The sequence below is a fragment of the Uloborus diversus genome, chromosome 7 (assembly GCF_026930045.1).
Source record: "Uloborus diversus isolate 005 chromosome 7, Udiv.v.3.1, whole genome shotgun sequence".
Lineage (NCBI taxonomy): Eukaryota > Metazoa > Arthropoda > Arachnida > Araneae > Uloboridae > Uloborus > Uloborus diversus.
In genome coordinates this window covers 149,096,799-149,119,173 of record NC_072737.1, presented here as the reverse complement: position 1 = coordinate 149,119,173, position 22,375 = coordinate 149,096,799, and the positions used below count along the sequence as shown (strand labels likewise).

The 22,375-nt window shown below is 32.3% G+C and overlaps 1 protein-coding gene across 1 annotated transcript in view; it reads left to right on the top strand.

Annotated features, from left to right (window-relative positions):
- The window catches only part of LOC129226939 (uncharacterized), a 156,814-nt gene extending 136,351 nt beyond the window's left edge, over positions 1-20,463 (top strand). Inside the window, exons 16-24 of the mRNA XM_054861567.1 lie at positions 168-230; positions 878-1,207; positions 3,808-3,891; positions 6,015-6,193; positions 9,185-9,305; positions 12,058-12,228; positions 14,593-14,717; positions 16,489-16,741; positions 20,285-20,463. Of these exons, the coding sequence (XP_054717542.1) occupies positions 168-230; positions 878-1,207; positions 3,808-3,891; positions 6,015-6,193; positions 9,185-9,305; positions 12,058-12,228; positions 14,593-14,717; positions 16,489-16,741; positions 20,285-20,388 (1,430 nt within the window). The 3' untranslated portion in view covers positions 20,389-20,463. The remainder of the gene's footprint in view (positions 1-167; positions 231-877; positions 1,208-3,807; positions 3,892-6,014; positions 6,194-9,184; positions 9,306-12,057; positions 12,229-14,592; positions 14,718-16,488; positions 16,742-20,284) is intronic.
- The last annotated feature ends 1,912 nt before the right edge of the window (positions 20,464-22,375 follow it).

Here is a 22,375-nt window from a genome sequence, read left to right as displayed (position 1 = left end):
TAAATTTGTACAATGGTAGAATGTATAGATTTCAATTGCAGAAATATAATATTATCTTGCAATGTTGACTCCATTCCATAACTGGTGTTAAGTTATAAATTTTAATATTATAATTTATGCACAAAAAGAGCAAACTGAAACTTCAGGGTGGTCTTTTTGTTTTGCAGAATCAGATTTCGTCTTTCCATCTGGTGTTTTTACATCTGCTGAACTGTATAGGTTATCCAAAGGTGAGCGAAAAAAACCTTAATGCCAGTTTTGGATTGGATAAATTTTCTCCTATGTAGGAATAGTAATTTTCTTTCCAGTGTATCATAATAATATTTTTTTTTTCACTTTAATTTCTTCATTTATTTATTTTTAGATTTATGTCTTTCCCATTTTTCAAATTTCAAAGTAGAAGTTTTCTTTTCTTATCTATGCACTTATTATTTGCAGTATTAGATCTAAAGCTTCATCAAATGCTGTAAATGTGGAATATTTTTGATGATTTTACAAATGCATTTACTGAAACTTACAGAAACAAAATAAAATATATTCCCTATAAATATAAATTGACTTTGGGAGCCTTAGCTGGGCTATAAACCTGTGTCAAGCTGCAGAGAGTAACATGACAAAAGTTTCCCCCTTTGCTGGGAAAATTCAATGTGTTTAGTCGTTTATTTTAGGAAAAATAAACGACTAAACACATTGAATTTTAGGTCGTTTATTTGAGTCTTTAACAACATCTAAAGTTGTTTATTTTACTTATTTTGTTTTGATATAAAACAAAATTTCTGCACTTGTTACTGGAATATAAAGGTTTGGGAAGTATTTTAAATGAAGTATGTGTAATTAATGTGACGTTGTTTAATTTTCCCTTGTTCCTATATTTCAGCATCTATTTTGCAAACTTCGAGTAGTTGTCAGCCTGCACTAAACATGATCAAGATTGAATCCCCTACCTACTACTGCAACAGTTACTCATCCCCACCTGACCATCGAGGACTACAGTCCGGGGCTGGTCCTCCTCTTGCCTTGCATCCGCATAACAATCATGGCACGCCGCACCCTCCTAGTCCTGAAGAACCCCACAATAAGAGACTGCGAAAGATGTCCTCCGGTGAAGATGATGTTGACAAAGTCCACAATGACATCAGCAGTTTCTATGGCCAGAGTGCAGCTCAGCTCCACAGTCAAGCTTCTTGGAGTAGTGATATCGATCAAGGTAAGAAGCTTGTTGTTTTTGTTATAACACTCCAGACTGTTGCAGTTAAGACAAAGATATGTGTTCAATGTTAGGTTCTTTCTAAATTTTTTTTTTGGTATTTTTTCATACATGATTAGTTTTTTGCCTACTTTCTTGTTATAAGTTTATAAATTTGCAAAAACATTGAAAGAACTCTTAATTATCTCATACAAATGTCTCTAAAAGCGAAAATAGTCAGGATAAAAAATAAAATAACTCAATATGTGTAATTTAATTTTAAAAATTTGAAAAGCGAGTTTTGAGCTTGAGAAGCATGTATCTAGCCTCCTTCCCCCTTCCCCTCCACACACACACACTCACTACTTTCTTGGGGGATTTGTGGGGGTAAATATTTTGATTGAAAGATTTTGGCCAGGACTTCTCATTCCCATGTTGCACTTTTTTTATTTGAGTAAGTTTCAAATTATTGATGGTTCAAAAAAAAAAGCACAAGGCTGTATGAGGAAATTTAGGCCCTACACAAACCTTGATTTAATATTTGAATAAACTTCAAACAAATGTTATTGAAAAACACTTTTTATGAAGAAACATTCAAGAAAGCATAGTGCCAGGTCTCCCAATTCATTCGCGAGACTCTTTAATTTTGATTTCTGCTACTGAACTCAATTATAAAGCACATATCTCCTGAATTTTCATCAAAACAACAAAATTTCCTAAAAAAGGGAATTTTCAATTATTAGGATTTCAAGAAAATCCCTGCAGTAAAATGATCTTGATCACAGAAACAAATTTTGATGAAAGAAAGAAAGGGGGGCTCAAGCACTACAACCAGGTGTCTATTGTACTCAACCAAATTTTGATGCATGTTTTCTTTTTTTTTTTTTCATTTTCCTTTATAAATTTGTATTTCCCAAAAAATTCAATGAAATGTTCCTTACAAATAACTATTACTCCCCCCCCCCCCCCCCCGCTCCCTAGTCTGCATCCTACCCGAACAAGAGTTCCTCATAGTTTCAGAAAATTTTGCACTGTATTCAGAAAATTTTACTTTATTCCACTTGCACATGTAAATTGTAGCTGAACGCTTGTATTTTTTTTTTCTGAGGGAAAAATTTGAAAAGAGCTTTTTTAAATAAGGCATAGTACAATAGTTCACTAGGAGTTACACCACTTTTACTATGAACTACACATTTGTTACCTATTGTCTACTATTGCTGCAAGGTCAAACTGAATAAGTCCTGTAAATTCTGATTTTAAATTAGATTTCCACCTGAATTATTATTTTTAAATTTTCAAATTTATGACCATTGATCTTTTCATATTGCCCACATTTTACTTGGGAATTCAAAAGTTTGTAGAATTTAACATTGGTTTTCTAAAAATTATAAGTTATGAATTTTAATCCACTTTGACTCTGAACACCTCATTTGCTGTTTTACTATGACATAAAAATTCATAATGAATTAAATGCTTGTCTTTTTGGGGGTTAATCCATGATATAAAATATATACAGCGTTTGTTTAAAATCTTTCTCTTTCTACACTTATATGAAAGTAACATTTCTTCAGTTTCTACCTACTGCATTTCACAAATTTTATTAAATTAGTTACGAATTTAGAAAATAATTAGCTTTTGACTGATTTCATTGCTAACAATTGCACTTAGTATATGATTTTTACTTGTTTACATGTTTTCTTTTAATTATTTAATTTTATTTCCAAACATCATTGTTTTAATGAAAGTGCCGTTGATTTTATTTGAAATTCTGCTCTAAGTTTCATTAAAAAAGTTTTAAATTTTATTTTATGAGGAAAATTAACTTGCTAATTTTTATGCAGTTTCAATCATTTTCTTTTCTTTTGGCGAGTTTAATGCAAATAGGTAGTAATATTTTTACTTTTGTTAATATATTTATGAAATCTTCTACTATTAAATTTCAAAAATTGTTTTTATCTATTATTTTATATATATTTTCATTTTTTCAATTTATAAATGCATTACATTGGAACTATATTGCAGTTATTTAAGTGTTCTTTACCAGTAGAGAATAATCAATAGTTTGTGTTTGATTTTTCCAAACATTAACTCGTACTATTATTTTTGTTTATAAAGGATTTAAAGCTACACGAAACTTTAAATTTGCATATATTTTCTTCTTTCTTTCATATGGTATTTTCAAATGTTTCCTCTCTTTCAGAAAATTGAGATTATGGTTAGAAGTGCTGTCTTTTTTTGTTTTACAGTTGTTTGCTGTATGAATTTCCATTCATTTTTCCTGAGCAGACCTTTTTTTGTAATTCAGATCGCACATTTTGCACAGTAAAAATAGAAATATTTTGGAAAAAATATGTATATATTAATATAATGGTTTCCAAGATTTTTTTTCCTTTGTACTAATTCCTTTGTGTAAATTCAATAGTAATCTTAGAGACTCCAAAATTTAAAAAGTTTGTATAGCTGTATGATATGTACTTTGGCATTTAAAACTTTTTGAGCTTTGCTCCTACTCTTGTCAAAAGCTGAATCCTCTTGTCTAAATCAAATAACTGTGTCACTTGCACAAAGCCCTTGCACAAAATTAAAGTCTAAAGTTCCGAGCCGATTTGTACATATTACAGGTGGACCTCTGACCTCACATGCATCCTCCAAGGAAATTGATTTGTCTGCAGCTGAGGTTTCTCATTCCTCTAAAATTCAAGAGGGTAAGTTCCGAGATGGTTTATTTTTGGAGCACATTATTCACTCGGTGGTGCTTTAGATCATTCACTTTGCTTGCTGTGTAGCTTTCAGTGTCAGTTTTTGAATTACATTGTGCTTTTCATACATGTGCCTATCAGAATTTTTCTTCCTGTCCCAGTAAATATTTAAAACATTGTGGACATAATATTTATGCAACTAATTAAATAGGTCTCATTTTGGTATCTTGAACCATAATCAGAGCATTCAAATGAGTCTCATGGATGTAAAGCAATTCATTTCAATTTATATTTATATATTCAAAAAAACTTATCAAAAGGATCAGCTGTAAAAAAAATAAATAATAATTCCAGTAACTTCTTTAACTGCTTTTTTTTATTAAATAATTTTCTAAAAAAGTTTTAAGTTGCATATTAATTTAACATTTAACATTTCCAGTTAGTTTATTCTCCCCTCTCAGTCATTTAATTTCTGATAATAATAAATTTGTCTTTTCACCGTGAGGGAACAAGTTAAGTACCACTAGCTTCTTTGCATATTAATTATTTGTGTATGTGGCTTGATTGTGGCATTCTGTTCTCAATTCTTTCCTTGCTTAAAATTATCGTTTCCAATCTGTGACTTTGTACTTCCTCTTTTCTTGATCTTTACTGACAATGTTCTAATGGCACTTTCTTTTCCAATGTTTTCGGATCCTTCATCTGCAATTTATGAGCTTTTATTTTCTCCATGGAATCTTTTATCATAAATATTGAATCTGCAATGTGTGTAAAAGTAGCTATTTGTATTTTTTTAATGCTTATTGTGGGAATATTGTATTAATCATCACATTTTTCTGTTATAACTTTTAAATGTGGTTAGGGGCTGTCCATATAAATGATGTCACACTTTTTTCCAACCTTGTATGTTAACACCACCTCCTTTGTCACAATGTGTCACACTAAACCCTTGTCATATATCATGATACGTTGCAGAAATACATTTTCATTCAAAAAAGTATGACGTCCCACTTGTTACCCCCTCCCTCCCCCTTGTCACAATTTCACTTTCACAAACTCCCTCCCAACCCCTTCAAAGTGTTACATCATTTGTTGAAGGCCCCTTTTCTAAATTTTTTTGAATGGTATTTTTGGAGCATCGATTCCTACTTCTCTACATAGTATAAAATGAAGTCTCTAAAAAGCGTTTATTTGTGTGAACGCGCAAAACTCGAGAACTTCCCGGCCGATTTCGCTGAAATTTTCACAGCTTCTTTCTTTCAGCACCGGAAAGGTTTGCAGACCAGTTTGAAATCAATTAGACGAGTAGTTCTTTTTTTATTGCAATTTAGGCCCAGTTTTCACATAAGTTCCTAAATATAAGGGTGAAAAATTACTTGCACATATTAATGTTACATATCGTTGGAAAGGGCAGAATTTTCGGCATTCTACGCAATTTATTTCAATGCTCTAACTTAATTACGGCAGGAGTTATTTGCGTTTGTAGCTCGAATTTTTTTTAGGCTTAGCTGAAATTTAGGCACTACTTTCTTCATTAAATCTATCAGTAAAAAGTGAAGGAATGGTCCCACAGTTTTCTCTTTGACACCATTGGAAAAAGTGAAATTTTTTACTCCAGATCTAACTCAACCTTTGGTCGAAAATGTAAGCTTCTAACTTCAAAGGAAAAAGGTTCCAAAAATCCGATTTCCATTTAAGTTGTTAACCATTTAATTTTTGCATTTCCATGGTTACGCTTTTGGAATCCATTGTATCTTTCACACTTTAATTTCTTAAACTAATTTTATTTGATGTTTCCACAGTTACCCTTTTTAAATCTATCTGTTATATTTTAATTTCTTAAAAGTATTTCAATACTGTCATCATTTTTTAAAAGGAAACTTTGCATGATGTTTCTTTTTCTTTTATTTAAGCCTGGTTGTTAAGCATAAGTCACTTGACACAATTTTTATTTTTATGGTGGACCGAGCAAAGCCGGGCAACACAGCTAGTTTTAATATAAGCTCATTCATATTTTAATATTGAAAAAAAAGTTATTTTTCACTGAAGAAGTATATATTTCTTAAACATTAAAATATTGTTTGAAAATTAACTAAGCTGTATTGTTGTGTATTTCTAATTCTCTCTAGGTTTGCAACAACATTCAGCAATGAATATGACATCACAGTCTTCAAACATAAGTGGTCCTCTATCCCATTCCAGTCCTTATTATATTACTCCTACAAAGTATCAAGAAAATGGTGATACTCTGTCTGATTTTGTTAACTTAGTGTGCCAAGAAGCTCAGAATTCTGGTCCAAGCCCACAAGTATGTTTACCAACAAGATGTATTTAAAGTGAAGATACCATTTATATATTTCTGATTTATGCATTTTACATTAATAACTGTTTTCCTTCTTGTCCTAGTTGACTCCTATTACACAATGTAAGATATCTCCATTGTGTTTCCTCCTGACCAAAAAAAAATATCTGGGGGCTTCTATTATAGATAAAGAATAATTAATTAAAAAGGCACTTTTTTGATAGAAATTTTGTTGCTGAAAGGTAGTATATAAAAAGATAATGCTTTATTAAAATGAGCCAGTTAGAACTCTTTAAAAAAAAAAATTTTTTTGTATTGCATTTTAAATTTTGTATTTTGTTTATTTTTACAAGTTTTTGGCAGCCTTTTTGAGTTTGCTGTTATTGGGCATATGATTTCTTTCTTAAAATGTTACTGTGTACTAATTGTTGCAGTGAAATATCTAATATCTTTCTGAAAAGCTATAGTATGAAAATAATTGAAGGGCTAGGGTCAAGAATGTGATATGCCACATGAGTTTTTTTCCAGTAGGCCAAATTTCCAACTTTTGAAAAATTCTACAAATATTTTTTATAGATGTTATATATTATGTATTCTGCAATACTAATCTTTTTCTGACAATGACATAAACCATTGCCATGTTCATTTCAATTATCAAAGCAGCATTTAGAACAAAAAACTCATTTTTCCAAAAGTGTGGCTTATTACATTCTTGCCCCGAGCTCTTCAATTATGATATACTTTTAATTTACAGGTGGGGCATTTCACGCCAAATCAACGAGCCTCTGAAATTGGCCCATCGTCAATTTCTACAAAATTTGCAGGTATGAGTCTACCTACGTGATGATAGAATAAAATAGTTCTTTTAGATTTTTGTGACCATTAGTTTTTTGTGTGAGACCTCCCAAAGTACTGGAAAAATGGCCAAAAGTGACACTTCGGTAGTTACAAAAATTCTTTTTTCTCAGCTCCTATTGGAGCTAAAGTGCCGTACTAGATGTCATTTTAAAGTTGTTTTAATAGGCTTTCACATGATATGTCACTTGACAAGATTATGTAATATTATTCCTAGGTCATTCAAATCATTATTTGACCTTAAATATTTTAAACAGAAATTTTTTTAAAAATCTGAAAAAAATATATTTTTTGCTGACTAATAGTAATCTACCATCACACATGAAAAAGATTTCAGAATGGGACAGAAATGGTATCTTATGGGAATTAGAAATGGGAGCACATAGGGAAAATTGCATTATTCTGTCTAGTAGAAACATTTATTAATTAATTTTCAGTGTGATCCCATATCTGTCTCATTCTCAAGTTTTTACTACATGTAGAGTACATTAATAAGCAAAAAACTTTTTTTTCTGATTTTTAAAAAGTCTACTTTTTAAAATATTTAAGGTCAAATAATGATTTGAATGACCTTAGAATAATATTGCATAATCTTGTCAAGTGACATATCATGTGAAAGCCTATTAAAACAACTTTAAAATGGCACCTAATACAGCACTCTAGCTCCTATTGGAGCTGAGAAAAAATAATTTTTGTAACTACCCAAATGTCACTTTTGGCCAATTTTCGATTACTTTAGGGGCTCTCACACAAAAAACTAATGGTCAAAAAAATCTAAAAGAACTATTTTATTCTGTTATCACGTGGGTAAACTCAAACCTGAAAAATTTGTAGAAATCGATGATGGGTCAATTTCAGAGGCTTGTTGATTTGGGGTGGAACTCAGGTACAAACTAAACAAAAAATAAAAAGTCTAGAAATGGAAATTAATTCACTCATTTTTAAATTTGTGAAATTAATGCCTCCCTAAATTCATACTTGACACTAGACTTTCATTATTTACATCTGAAAACTTATGCAAATGTTAGACAATTACATGTTTTTAGTCGGTGGATTTGAAAGAGTTGAATGCTTGTAGTGCTGGTTCACGGTTTTCTACTGTTTTAATAATGTTAAAACAATATACAGTCGGATCCCCATTTAACAAACCTCTATTTAACAAATTTCACAATTTAACGAATTTCGAGATTTAACGAATTTCTTTTTCCCAAACTTAAAATGAAGGCAAAAACTCCTATTTACCGAATAATAAACCCCCAAAATAACGAATTTTTTAACAGCCGAAATTTTTTTTTTCTTAATTTGAGTTAGGAAATATTGAATAGTTTTCTCAATGTTACATCCATATTGTCCGAAGCAGAAAAAGACTTTTTTTGGAATCAGCAATTTTTTATGAGCCAGGACAAAGGGGCAACCAAAGATAGTGATTTTGATGCAGAAAGCGGTTGTGAAACTCACATTAAAACTTACTTTTTCAAAAGCTTTACATGGCCTGAAAACTGTAAAAACATATCTCAGGCAGCAGGCTGCAAAAGACAGTATTTTCTTCTATCCAAGTCGAAAGAGAATTATTTTGAGTAAAGTATTAAGGAAATTGTCAAACATTTATTACTCATCAGTAGTTTAAAATTTCAAATTTACAACAGTGTAATAAATCGTGGAATGCCAAGTAAAAAGTGAACACTTTCTAAGTATGGATATTTTTGCGCAGTTGCTTATTAGGGGTTTTAGGTAAGGTAAACGATTTTCTTTTCAATTTTTTCCCACCCGAATATTATGAATCCCGGATTTAACTTATAAAAGTTTCGGTCCCAGTGAATTTGTTAAATCGGGGTCCGACTGTATAATCTCACTGAGCTCATTTTCATTCAAACATCAAAAAAAAGCTTTCGGAGATTTTTTTTTTCTTTTTTTGGTCAATTTTTGGGAAATAATAATTTTTATGAATTTAAAGCATCAATGGAATGCCTTTTCCAAAAATAGAGCTTGATTTCACTACACTATTTGTGTACTTGCTGTATGCATAATAGTTGTGGACCTGTTAAATAAAGTAACCATTCTCTTTGTATAGTCCCCCCCCCCCGCCCCCTTTTTTTATTTTTATTTTTTAGATTTTAAACATTGTACCTTCATTTTTTTCAGACGAGCCAAGATTCTGAGGCGCAGAGTCCAACTAAACTACCCCACTTTTACTCAAATCCAATGCTTCCTCCGCCCCCACCTGCTCCAATGGCAAGGCCAGTCGCCATTATTAGGTCAACAGGTAAAGTTTAACTTTTAATTGTTTGCTATGTTTAAGTTATACAGGTTTAAAAAGGAAAATAACAAGGGGCTGAACTGAAAAATGCTGTGTATGTTGGTATACTGGTGAGCTTAGCACAAAAGTTAAGTGGAATCGGCAGCTAAGCCTAAAATGGGAACTTCCTTTTTAAAGTTTTGTAACATCATATACTTGATGCTACTTTTTTGGATTTTTTAAAAATGTCTCCCTTTTAAAAATGACTTTAAAAAATTGTATGTGAGGTAAAATATGATATGTGAAGATCCATCTGGTGACAGTAACTCAATTTTGATTTTTAAAAAAATGCAATTGCAACTTCTGTGCTTTACACGGCAGTGTAATTCTAATTTTTCACGAATTTGAGAAAGTAATTGTTTTTTCATCATTTTCATTCATTTGGTGCATTTGCAAAGATTTATGACCAAAAAACTCTCTAAAAAATAAATTCTGACTTTGCAAGTGCTTTATAAGTGTTTTACTTACCTTGAATTTGACTTCCAGTTCTTGAATTTGATTCACCTGTTATTGTTACTATCCCAAAAATGCATTTCCTCTTTATTTTTGAATGTCTCACAAATATTGTCTTAATTTCGCCCCATTCTCCTGTCTCACTCGCTTTCAAAATGGCTGTTCTTGTGTTTCAGCTAGAAACTCACTGCTAGAAAATTAAAGATCAATGAGTAACTTTTTGACGCAATATTTGTCTACTCAATAGATTTTAGTGTTTATCAAGCTTCAAATTGTCAGCTTCCCACTTCAGCAAGATAAACATGTTCGTCACCGATTGCAGTTATATTTAAAGAGTCTCCAAAAATTGCAAATGGTTATAATTTGGCTATTTTTACTATTGAACATGTGTAAAGTTTTTAAAATGATCATTTAATAACCATTCATGTTTCTGGGGCTTAGACATGTTTCTGGGCTTAGATTGTTGTATTCAAAAGTAATATTTTTACTGAAAACATCTTTTGATTGCTTGGATTTTCAATGCATGTGGGAGGTTTTCCATGTACTCTATTTTATAGCACTATTTATAACATTCTACGGGTCTTGTGGTACTGATGAACAAAATCAAAAAAAAAAAGGAAAATTGGTTTTTGTTTGCAAGAGAAAATTTAGTTTAAAATTGAACAAATACATGTAAAATTTCTTAAAATGAAACAAACTGAACTATGTTTAAGTTGCAGATTGCAATAAAATATTTTCAACCATGGACACACTGATTAATCTTATCTGACTACCAAACAGTACGACCTTGAGGGTCACAGATCCGGATGAAATTCTGGATTTAGATCAGTTCGTATTAGATATGATCCCAGGTAAAGTGGTTTGACTGCATAGGCCCAAGTTGTCCAGAAACACAATGGTTTTTCGTTTAAAATTTAACTTTCCTTACCCTTTTCTTGAAATCACATTGCAATATGAGCCAACTGAATGCATTGACAACATTGTATAAATACCCCCCCCCCCCCCCCCCCCCACTACATTGTACTGACAAGAGAGGCTGAATGTATACAGAGGGCAAATACTATGTTTAAGTTTCAAATTCCAATGAAAACGTCATTGTAATTCCAAAGTCCTGTAACTCGGCCTGGTTCAAACGGCAAAAACTTGAAGGTCATGAATCTGGATAAATTTCTGTATTTAGGTTAATCCGTACCAGATATGAGCCCAAATAAAATAATTTTAGTGTATAGGCTGCAAAGTTCAGCTGCAAAGGAGGTTTAAATTTGCTTGTTTAGATCCAGAACTGCAATAGTATTTTGTTTGGAATCTGAAGCTTTGCCGCAGTATTTGCTCTCCTAACATGTTTCGTGCCTCTTGTTAGTAAACGTATGGACTGTGGAAATTATTCTATATTGTGAATGCATTCAGTTGGGAGATACTGCAACTTAATAGCAAGAAAAAGGTAACAAAGTTTAGTTTTAAAGGAAAAATTATTGCTTTTCTGAAGCTAAACTAGTAACTTTGAACTCCCATTGCTGCCGAACTAGGGAGTATGCAGTCAAACCGCTTTACCTGAGTTCATATCTAACGCAAATTGAACCAAATCCAGAATTGAGTCTAGATGCGTGTCCCTTAAAGTTGTGCCCTTTGGTAGTGAGAGCATTGATGAAAACCCTTTTGTTTCAGCTCAGTAGCTCAAAAATATTTTATTTTGTAACTTATATCTTGAAGGAAAACTGAGCATTAAATGTCGGAGAATGTCAGTTATGTAAGCAGAAGTCCATGCTGCATCATCATGCAGTTACTAAAAAGCCGTAGTGAGTTGGATTTCATTTCAGAATGAATAATAAGCCAAAATACTTAACTTTGGGGTCTGGTTCCCAGTTTTATGTTCATAAATATAGACCCTTTCATATTTATCTTTTGTGAGAATCTCCCATCGAGACTACTTTTAAGAAGGAATCTGAAAACTTTCAACAAGAATGCAACTGCCTTGTTCTGAGTTTTAGCCCCTGTAAGAGTTTTCTGGTACAAAATAAAGTTTTTTAAAAATAAATAAATTAATTAAATATATTTGCCTTTTCTACAATTTTTAAATTTCTAAAGAATTATTTTGAATATACTTTTTTAATCTATAAATTCGATGATTTTCATTCTTTGCTGCCCTAATTTATGAGACTTTTTAGATATTTTCATTATAAATTTATTGCATTTCACTCTAAAAATTAAAGAGTTTTGATTTAGTTTTGATTGAAGTGTTATACTTTTTGTCATTTTTCATATGAAGGAAAACTGGCTGCATTTTCTGACATCAGTGCTTCAACGCCTAGCCCACCAAATAATATCAGTCAGTCTGGTCCTAGAAATAGTTCCCCTGTTTCCGAAAATTCACCTGTCACAAACTCAGTCGTTAGAGATAATCGGAAACAGTTAGCTTCACCTCCAGTTAGTTCATCTGGTATGTATAATTGTAATTTAATGAGAAAAACATCTTACAAATTTTGTTTTCAGAAATGAATGGTATTTTTCTGTTATAGCTCACTTGACACATGTATGATATTGGCTATTATTTTCATTTTATTTATTGCCGTCATGTTTGGTCAAAGCTACATAGAAGCTACTTTTTGGCAATGCCATACATTACTTTTTCTTTTACAAAGCTCCATTAAAATGAAAAAATATTCCGCCAAATAAAAAGACAAGCCTTGCTACTATATTGACACATCAGTAAACATTAAAAGTTCCATTAAAACCTAAAATTGGAAGAAAGGAAGCAAACATATCCACCTAATTTGAGCCAGGGACATGATGAACAGATGTATCGTATTGTTAGCGACATTAAGGGATCTGTCATCATAATGGGGGATTTCAATTTTCCGGGTATTGATTGGAATAATTTTTACCCCAGAAATGGCATAGAAGAGGAATTTTTAACAGTAATTGGTGACTGTTTCTTAGATCAAGTTGTAACTCAGGAAACAAAAGGATGCGATTTTGGATCTAGTTTTCTGTGATGTAGGAAGTTCGGGGTTGTGTGTAGGGGAACATATTGGAGATAGTGATCATAACAGTATTAGGTTCTGAATTAAATTTGAAGCGCACAAAGATGAGTTTCAGGTTTGTGCCCAATTTCAGAAACACTGATTTTGTTGCACTTAGGCAGAGCTTGAAAGAGGTTTTTTTCGTCAGGGTTAGAAAATAGCAACATAAATCTGCAGTGGACGGACTTTAAGGAAAAACTAGCAAAAACAGTGGGGGATTATGTTCCATTTAGGAGAAAAGGAGTTTGTACTAAATATTGGCCGTGTGGTTCTCCAGGGAGATTAAAGCTTTCAACTATAAGTGTAAGGGTTTGTTTTGTTTTTTGAATTAATTTCCAGTCTCTTATCTGTCCATTAGGAAACAATATGAGTTTGGAGAATTGTAAGAGTCTTATGAACATGACCTCTCTACAAATACAAGCGAATGTTTTTGAAAAGTCTGAATTTTTTTTCTATCATGATAAGTGCTTTCTTTGTGTATTGATCAAAGCTTGTGTAGCTGTGGTTTGTCAATACAGCTGAGATGTTAAAAATTTCTCTGACCTTCTCACAAGCTTAATCTTGGCTCTATACAGCATGTGTAATGGTCCCCACATTCATTTCCGAGCCACCTTAATAATGCTGTGGGCCTGCTTCCAGTTTAGCCAAATTTTGAAATATATATAAACATATTTACAAAATGGGGTTTACTCTTGCACTGAGCCCTATTGTTGAGGTACCCCTTAGCCTCCACAATGTGGGGGACTTGTCTGTGAGACTAATCAATAAAGAGCACAGTATGTAACCATCCTAATCTCTGATCATTAGTAGCTCTCTCAAATACTTAAAACATTTCTGCGACCTTTTATGACACATCAAGGGAAAGGTCAAAACATTTACACAAATTCACACCAAAACCAATGCAAAAGAAAAATTACAGCATGTAAAGGAATTTTTTGATCCATAATAATGTGGTTTTGGAATACTTTTGGTTTTATAATGATGGGTATTTTCTAAACCCAGTAAAAGCAATAACTGAAAATGCACATTGAATACGCATAGTAAGCAATACTATCAAGCTAAGTACAAAAGTCCTATCTGCAGCTGAGTTCAAAAGGAGAAATTGCCGTTTAAAGTTTTTTCCCTCCATGTATTTGATATACAAATACAAATACAAAAGTGACGACCAGCAACAGGCTCTGGGCCCAGCTAGACTGGTCCTAGTCAATTTACAATCCCCAGTGAAGATCAATGGCCCTCTTAAAACTGTCTACTCCTTTGCTCATTACCACCTCTTCCGGTAAGCTGTTCCAAGGTTCCACTACCCTGCTAAAATAATAATTTTTCCTAATATCCATGTTAGCCTGAGATTTAAATAGCTTAAAACAATGACCCCTTGTCCTGTTTTCAGTGCTAAACTTTAGCCCCGTAACATCTTTCGTTTTAATAAATTTAAACAGCTGAATCATGTCCCCTCGGTCTCTTCTTTGCATTTAAATGTAACTTTTTCAGAATTACAAAAAAATATATTTCCTATTCACAAATGACCATAAAACGGAGTATTCAGGTGAAATATGTGATAAAGAACCACATGATGACCGTAACTTAATTTTGATAAAAAGTGTAGATACAACTTTTGTGTTTCGAATGACATAATAAAGAAAGAGTAAGAAATGCATAATATGCTTTCAGCTGAAGGGAGTCAGTAAATAATAATGCCTTATTGTGATTATACTTTTTAAATTAACTGTTTAAAAATATCTTCAATTTATTTATTTTTTTTTCTTTTTAAAATAAACTAGTTGCACCTGCTGGAAATAATGGCCTTGATGGCTCTCAAGCAAATCGGGGAGCCATGAGCAGCACTTTCACTTCCTTGCCAAGGCCCGATAATAATTTTTCTCATATTCATCCCCAAGCTCACCAGGTGAGTGGGAGTTAAGTTCAAGTGTTTTATGATACTCTTTAAAATATTATTTGCTTGAAAAATATCAGTTTTTAGTCAACATATATTTTTTTTTTCATTTTATTAATGTTTACATGTCTTTATTTGTATAGATAAAAAATATTCATGTAGTATTTGAAATAAGTGGTTGTTAGTTGCATGTTGGAATCAAAATTTTTGACTTGATGCCATGATTTTCAACCCTAGGCACCAAATGGTTGTCTTGATCAAGCGAAGTCCGGTTTGATAGGGTCTGGATTAATGAGAGTTTACTATAATTTTAAAATAAAAACAATTTTGTCTCTAAAAAATCTTTTTTTTTTTGCATGTTTCACAATCTTTTTAAATATGCTATTGGCTATATGCAGCATTTCTATTTAATATATATTTTTTAATATATTGGGATACGAATATGTTAAGGCTCATTAAAAACAGCACCTAGGTTGTTAATTTTGACACCAAGAAACTTAAATTAGGCATTATCATGAGGATTAGATTTAAATTTTCAACTTCTTTTTTCTAGCACCGTATTCATGTGTGTGTGCACACACTAGGGATGTGTTGCTTATAAAGAAGTGGATGTAAAACATGGGCTCCTTGAAATTAATATTTCAGTGCAATCTCCTAAAAAAAGAACTATCATTCTTTTAAATGGTGAACCCTTTGGGACATTGTACTGATGCTCTTGCCACACTTTGTTTGTTCTTTCATTTTAACGCAGATCAACTTTGATGAACACTGTACTGGACACATTTGTGTCAGTTCAGTTGCTTGCTTATTTTTAGTCTTATTAGTTTTTAAGCATATAACACAAGCAAACATTGCTTGTGTTTCTCTTTTCTATTTTATAATTTATCTCTTGCTCCTTATCTTTTGGTTGCCATAAACATTTCTTTATTCTTGTGTTTTGTCTGTTTAATGTTTATTTTGTAGTTATCTCCCCTATTTAATTTCTTATTTATTCGTTTTTAAATTTCTTTTGGTATTATGTTTATTTTAACCTAAAATAGTCATTCAAAATCATATTTTGTTTCGTTTTCACCTGCAACCATATTAAGCTTTGAGATATGATATTCCTATTTAAAAAAGCACATATCCAATAGATTTGTTCTTAAGTGTCAACTCCAGTGTTGCTGGAAAGCTCAGGCACTAGGAAAGAGGTTTTAAAGGCCCTGCGCTATGAGCATCCATCCCTGCAATAATTTTTGCAGTAAAAGAAGAAAACAGGGAAAGAGGGGATAGAAATCTTAATTCTTCCTGTTCCTTAAAAAGAATAGAACTCATTTTTCAATGAATTAAGGGGTGGGGCTGAAAATGAGTCACAGTAAACTTCACTGAGGATGAAACTATGTAAAATAAAAATAAAAACGAAATTCTGTGCTGTTAATAGGGTGACAATACATCTTATTACTCAAAAAAGAAACTAGATAATTTTTTACAACATAGTATTCTCTAAGTTATGGTTGAGACAGCTTTAGTTTTTATATGGTTTTATCTCCCACACATTTATTGTTCTAGAAAAAGTGCCTGATGCTACAACAATTGATACTTTTGCTCATCAAGAATTTGTTGTTCAAAACAAAGCTACAGCATATTTTCATAAGAATTAAATTTTAAAACTTGAAACTCTTTTTCCCCCCGTCCCCCTGAACTTGGGCAATAATGCCCATAAAAGTGAGCATCAATTGATTTATTATGTATTTTTTAATTGCTTATCATGCTACTCACTAATTTCTCTTTTGCATTCTTTTAGCTATTTCCATACACAAATATTAGTCCTGTGAATGCTATGAGTGGCATGATCAGTCCAACTAATCTCAGTATGTTCACGTCTCCCGCTACAACACCCCGTTCCACTCCTAGAACTACCCCAGTTCCCAGATGGAATGCTCCATTCATTACGTTAGATGAGAATCTTGACTACAATATGATGGCTGGTCTCATGCCTGGATCAAATGCCGATGCTGATGCTCCACATATAATAGAAGCAGATGGTGAAATTGAAGGTAAACTTAGACCAGTTTTGTGTTGAATACATTTCTTCTTCATTGTTTCCTTTTCCATGTGACCTTTATTTTATGACTCATATATGCACTGATATTGGACATAATAGTTATACTGCCATGTGCAAGTAAATGGCAGTTCTGCAGAAATGAGTTTTTTAGACATTTGTAGAAACAAGGGTGTACACCTGGGGAGGGAGGGGCATAGGCGGATTTAGGACTAAGTTCCTGGGGGGGGACAGGATTTTTTTTTCTTCAGCAACATTTTTATTGCCCCCCACTCCTATGTTTTTGTCTGTTTCCTGTGATGCATAAGTCCATGCTTTACGTTTTTGAGTATCGTTTTCATTAATGTGTTTTCATGCTATCCTTTTTGAATTCACCTTAAGAGAGGGAGGCAGGGCTCCCTTTTAAGTGGGAAATAGAATATCTCCAATTTTAGGGGACCGGGGGTTTCTCCCCCAGAGGAAATTTTGTAAAATGGATATAAAATTCTGCATTTTGAAGCCTTATAAAGGTTAATTGGATAGACATAGAAATTGATAACTAGATTTTACAGCTGTACAGTATTGTTCAAACTTTGTAAGAAACAGCCATTTTAAGTTTGAAAGAAAAAATAAACTAGTTTTCTCATTGCAACAACCTTTTTTTAATTATAAGTAGTGCAGAAAGTGAAAAGGAATAGAAAGGTAGTGTATCATTTTTTTTCCTGGCTAAACAGATTAACAATGTGCAGTAGAAGTAATTGGAGCCTACTTTGCTTAGGATTTTCAAAGACTTATCTAATTATTTTCAAGGACTCTAGAATAAATAAAATTATTTAACGCACTTCTTTGTACTTTCCAATCTCTGGTATTTTAGTACTTAATTGTAAATTTTTGCAGTCCTGTTCTAACTTTGGGAGAAATAGCTATTTTAACTTTAAAAGAAAAGAAAAACCATAGATTTCTCATGACAACAACTTTTCTTCAGTTGCAAGTGGGGCAGAAAATGAAAAGAAATAGAAGTAGTGTGTATTTTTTTTTCTGTGCTAAACAGATAGACAATATGCAGAAAAAGTAAGATAAAAGCAATCAATGCAAAAGAATTTCCAAAATACTGCATTCAGGATTGAATAAATAGCAAGATATGAAACATGTGAGTCACAAAAATTTATTTCAAATAATATGTTACAAATGTGAGAACCATGATTTTTACATTTTTAATACAGGATGTGGCAAGGAGTTGAATTTGACATATGTTGACATTCCTCCCCCTCTACCATTTGTTAGAAATTTTTAAATTTAAGGTTTATAGCCACACGTTTCCAAATATTCAAGGTTTTCAAGCATTTAAAAATTAAATTAGTTTTTTTAAGCAATTTCCGTTTTTTAAGGAACAAATCATGAATTTTTTTTGGGGGGAGTTAGGGACCCACTTCAAAGCAGGGACCCTAAGCAACAGCTTGTTTATCTTATAGGCAAATTCGGCCCTATTTGTAATTCACTCCTACCTGTAAATTTTTGCTTGATTTTTTGTAGTTTTTACGAAAATTCGTCAGTTTTTATGGTTAAAGGATTTTTACGATTTTACCAATCTTTGTTAGGTTTTTATAGACTTTTATAAAATTTCAGCAAATTTTTCCAAAACTTTTGATGACTCAATTATTTAGATTTCAATAATTGCAAGGACTGACTCACTTAGACTTAGATGATTATGACACCTTACTTTTTAAACAGTATTTATAAAGTAAGTAAAATTGTACTCTCCCTCTAAGTAAAAAGATTCATTTAATCAGAACTCTCAGATAACTGAAATTTATTCAGTTTGCGATAGTATTTATTCTCTCTCTCTCTCTCAAAAAAGAGAGAAAGAGAGAGAGAAAAGGAAAAAAACTTATGTTTTTTAGAATTTCTCAAAAGGCCAATTATTATACTAAGAACATAAATATTATGCACAAATAAATACTTGAAATGTGGATACAAATCATAACGAGTAGATCGTTCTGTTAGCGCGAATGGGGAAGGGGGGAGATTTTCCCCTTTGCTTTAGGTTCTAATTTGTTAAAATAATCATCAATTATTATAAGTGTTGCAGCTTAATGTATAGCTCGTTTAGCCTATATTTTCATTCATATACTTGCCCAAATGGTTTTCAGTCCAAAATAGTGAATTTAGACACATTTTCAGCACCCCAGTGACAGTTGTACTATTTGTATTTAATGTTCGTTTTTTTTTTCCTTTTCTTTTCTCCCATCAGAAAAGGACATTTGCTTTTCTCTTCATTTTCATTAAACTATTCAAAAAAGAAAAAGTCATGGCTTTTTTGTTTTAAGATTTTGGAAGATGTGTTATTGCTACATAAAGTCCTCCCAAAACTGGGGGGCATCGCCCCCTATGCCCCCCCCCTATAAATCCGCCCATGCCCTTCTGAACTATTCAAAAAAGAAAAAATATATATATTTTTTAATTTTTGGAAGATGTGTTGTTACTGCATAAAGTCCTCCCAAAACTGAGGGGCATTGCCCCCCTCTGCCCCCCCCCCATAAATTCGCCCATGGGGAGGGGGTCCTGGCATTGACTGCGGAATTGAAATTTTTAGGTTGGTTGTTTTGAAAGGTAGGTATTTTTTAGTTTTTTGGGGGTGGGCTCTTGCTTTTAGGGGAGTTTCTTGCGATATTTAGGGGAGGTGGTGCACCCTTGCTCTTAAGGGGTAGGTACCGCTGGAAGAAAAGTGTTTTGGATTCTATACTAACAATAAGAAATGTGCGAATTAGACTTTTTTTGCACTGTTTTTTCAGCGGAAACCAAATAAACAAGCTCATACAATAAAGCTAAAGTACAATAGATGACCAAAATGCAAAAGAATGAAAAAATTGCAGTTACTACCTTTGCTTGCCCACGGCAGTACTTGTCTGTTGTGGTATTTTGGAAGATAGTAGAAGCAAAACAATTTCAAACCTTTTAACATAATAAATGCCAAAAAAAAAAAGCATATCAAAATGAAGAAAATGATAATCAGAAGCGATAGAAATTCTAGAGTTAAAATCAAAAATGTAAGGGAATATGAAAATAAACCAGGAAGTACAGAAATAACATAAATGAAAGCCAAACAGAAAGAAAGATTAGAAAAATTATAAATGTATGTGACCCATTTAAGCCAAAACAAGTGATAGGAATAGAATAAATACTAGAATAAATATAAATACTTTGGAGTAAAAAAGTAACTGATAACCGTTGCAAACAAAATAGATAAAACACAAATAAGCAATTGATTGCTGATGTTTTGGAGTTTCAAAGTTTTTCAGTGCAAAGAAGTGTCAGCTTTGGGATGCGAAGTCATCTGAGAAAAGCATGGCTTCTTTGTTGCATTGAAAAGGGGGTTCCTTGAAACCTTGAAACATGTGTCTACAATCAATTGCTTATTAAAAAGATTTTCCCTAAAACTGATTAAACTTTGCATTTTGAAAAAAAAAAATCTGTTAAGTAAATCATTTTGGTGTATTTTTATTGCAATGTGCTCATTTATCAGCCAATTGGTAACCTTTTTCTTTTCCCTTTCTTCTAGAGCGTTATTTCACAGTAGTGCATAGCAATGATGGAGTTGATGCAAGCAGTCAGACAGCTGGTAACAGTGCCTCCGTCAGCCCCAACAAATCTCAACCTTCTTAAGTTAGCGCTTTTTTATGTTTTAGACAAACCTGAAAATGTAAGTTACTAAGGAAAAATGGTTGCTTAATTCTTTTAAGCTGGTTTGCCAAGACAAATGGTTTTTATGTGATTGCAATTTTTTGAAGAAACTATGAACATATACATATATACATGCAGCTCCTGAACAGTGGTTGACAAACTTTGTCAATGTTTGAAAATCAACAAGAGTACAAAAGCCAGAAAAAAATATATGAGAGTGTTCAAGACTTTGAATAATTGTCTGTGCCAGAGACAATCAAAGGCGTTTTGTGAAAGAAAAAACAAAGGAGCATCAAGACTGGATTTGATGCCTTAAAAAGTATCCTGCTCTATGCAGGATACTTGTGCTCTTAATTCTCTTCCATTTCATCGCTTATAGCTAAAAAGATTTCTAAGACAATTTACTTCCGCCCATTGAGATTTCACTATGGTAACTTCCTGGGGCCTCAGTAGCTTTTCAAGAGTTTTTGCATTTTGAGAACTTAACGTAGATTTCAGCACACCCAGCTGTGTAGAGGGACACGGGGTATTGTTTCAATGAAAGATCCATATTTTAAGTAACACATGATTTGTCTATTTTAGGTAAGTAGGAGGTTTTATGATAGCTCTGATTTTTAATTACAGACATGGGAAGAAATGGTCAAGTCTCTTGTAAATTATCTATTTAAAAAACCTTGACCATTTTTATACCATTATGGTTGTTTTATAAACAGTTTGGGAAAGAAAACTTCTAACAATGATTCTCTCATGACATCGAATATTTTTAATACGAAGAAGCATTGTTAAAATTTTGAAGAATAAGCAATAACCAGTACCCCTTTTTTCTACAGAGACCGGCTGGGTGTGTTAGTGATATTAGAAACTGAATTCATTAGATTATAAAAATTTTCTCACTTTTTAAACTGTCAAATAACTGAAAGGCGTCTCATATTGCCTCTTGCCTTTCAAAAATCTTTATCTATTGATTAATATATAGTTGCATAGAAATTATAGAAATAGTGAAGATTAGAGAGCTAGATGCTGATAGTGAAGTAAGAGGAAAAATTTTTATTTTTAACACTTTTTGCTCCTGACAAATAAGCGCCATTTAAATACTGTAGGAGATTTAGAATAGATTAAATTTCCAGGGGCGCCATGCATACAAAAAGGTGTTTCCTATACAAATGAGTTAACTAAAAGTTGAAAGCATTAAGAAAACATAAAAAATTTCAAAGTTATACTTACATCAGGCACTGTGTGCTATTTTGTGATTAAAAGTTGTTCATCCTTCTGAGTTCAAAAAAGGGTGTTCAGCCTAATGATGTGAGTTACGAGATTTCTTTTCCCTAATGCGTCTCCTCCTAAATGAAAAAAGAAAAAAAAACGGAAATGAGGTTTTGAACGATTTGCTTTGTATTTCCACTGTGATGGGTTTTTATTATTAACCTTAAGCTGTGTTGGCGCCTCTGTGCATTTTATGAAGAAAAAGTACTACTATAAGTGCTCTTGATTCAGTCTCTTTTGACATTGTTGAATCTATTACATTTTTCAAGTAGAGTTATTCATGAAAGTAGAGTTAATGTTAACCATTTTAAATTTTTTTGCCTTCCAGGCAAATAAAATAAAAATCATTCCTAGACTTTAGGAATACTTGTTGAATAATAAATAATAATTTAGGGCATCTTTACATTGGCCCTTTCTTTCCTCGTAGAATAGTCTTCTCTCGATTTATCCTCCATAAAAAGTATAAATTAATTACCAATCAACCCTTTTTCTAACATAAAATGGAACCTACATATTTTTCTGAATTTACTCATGAGTTTCGTTTGTGTGTGATGTACAGCACTTTTTTCGTAGAAACGTTACCTGCCTTTACGTTTACAGAGGAAATGTGATTTTTAAAAGCAATACTGTAGACTTGTTATTTTCAGAGCTCTTATGCTGTGAGACATTGTTATTCATGAAATTAACTGTTTGCACAAGTACTCTT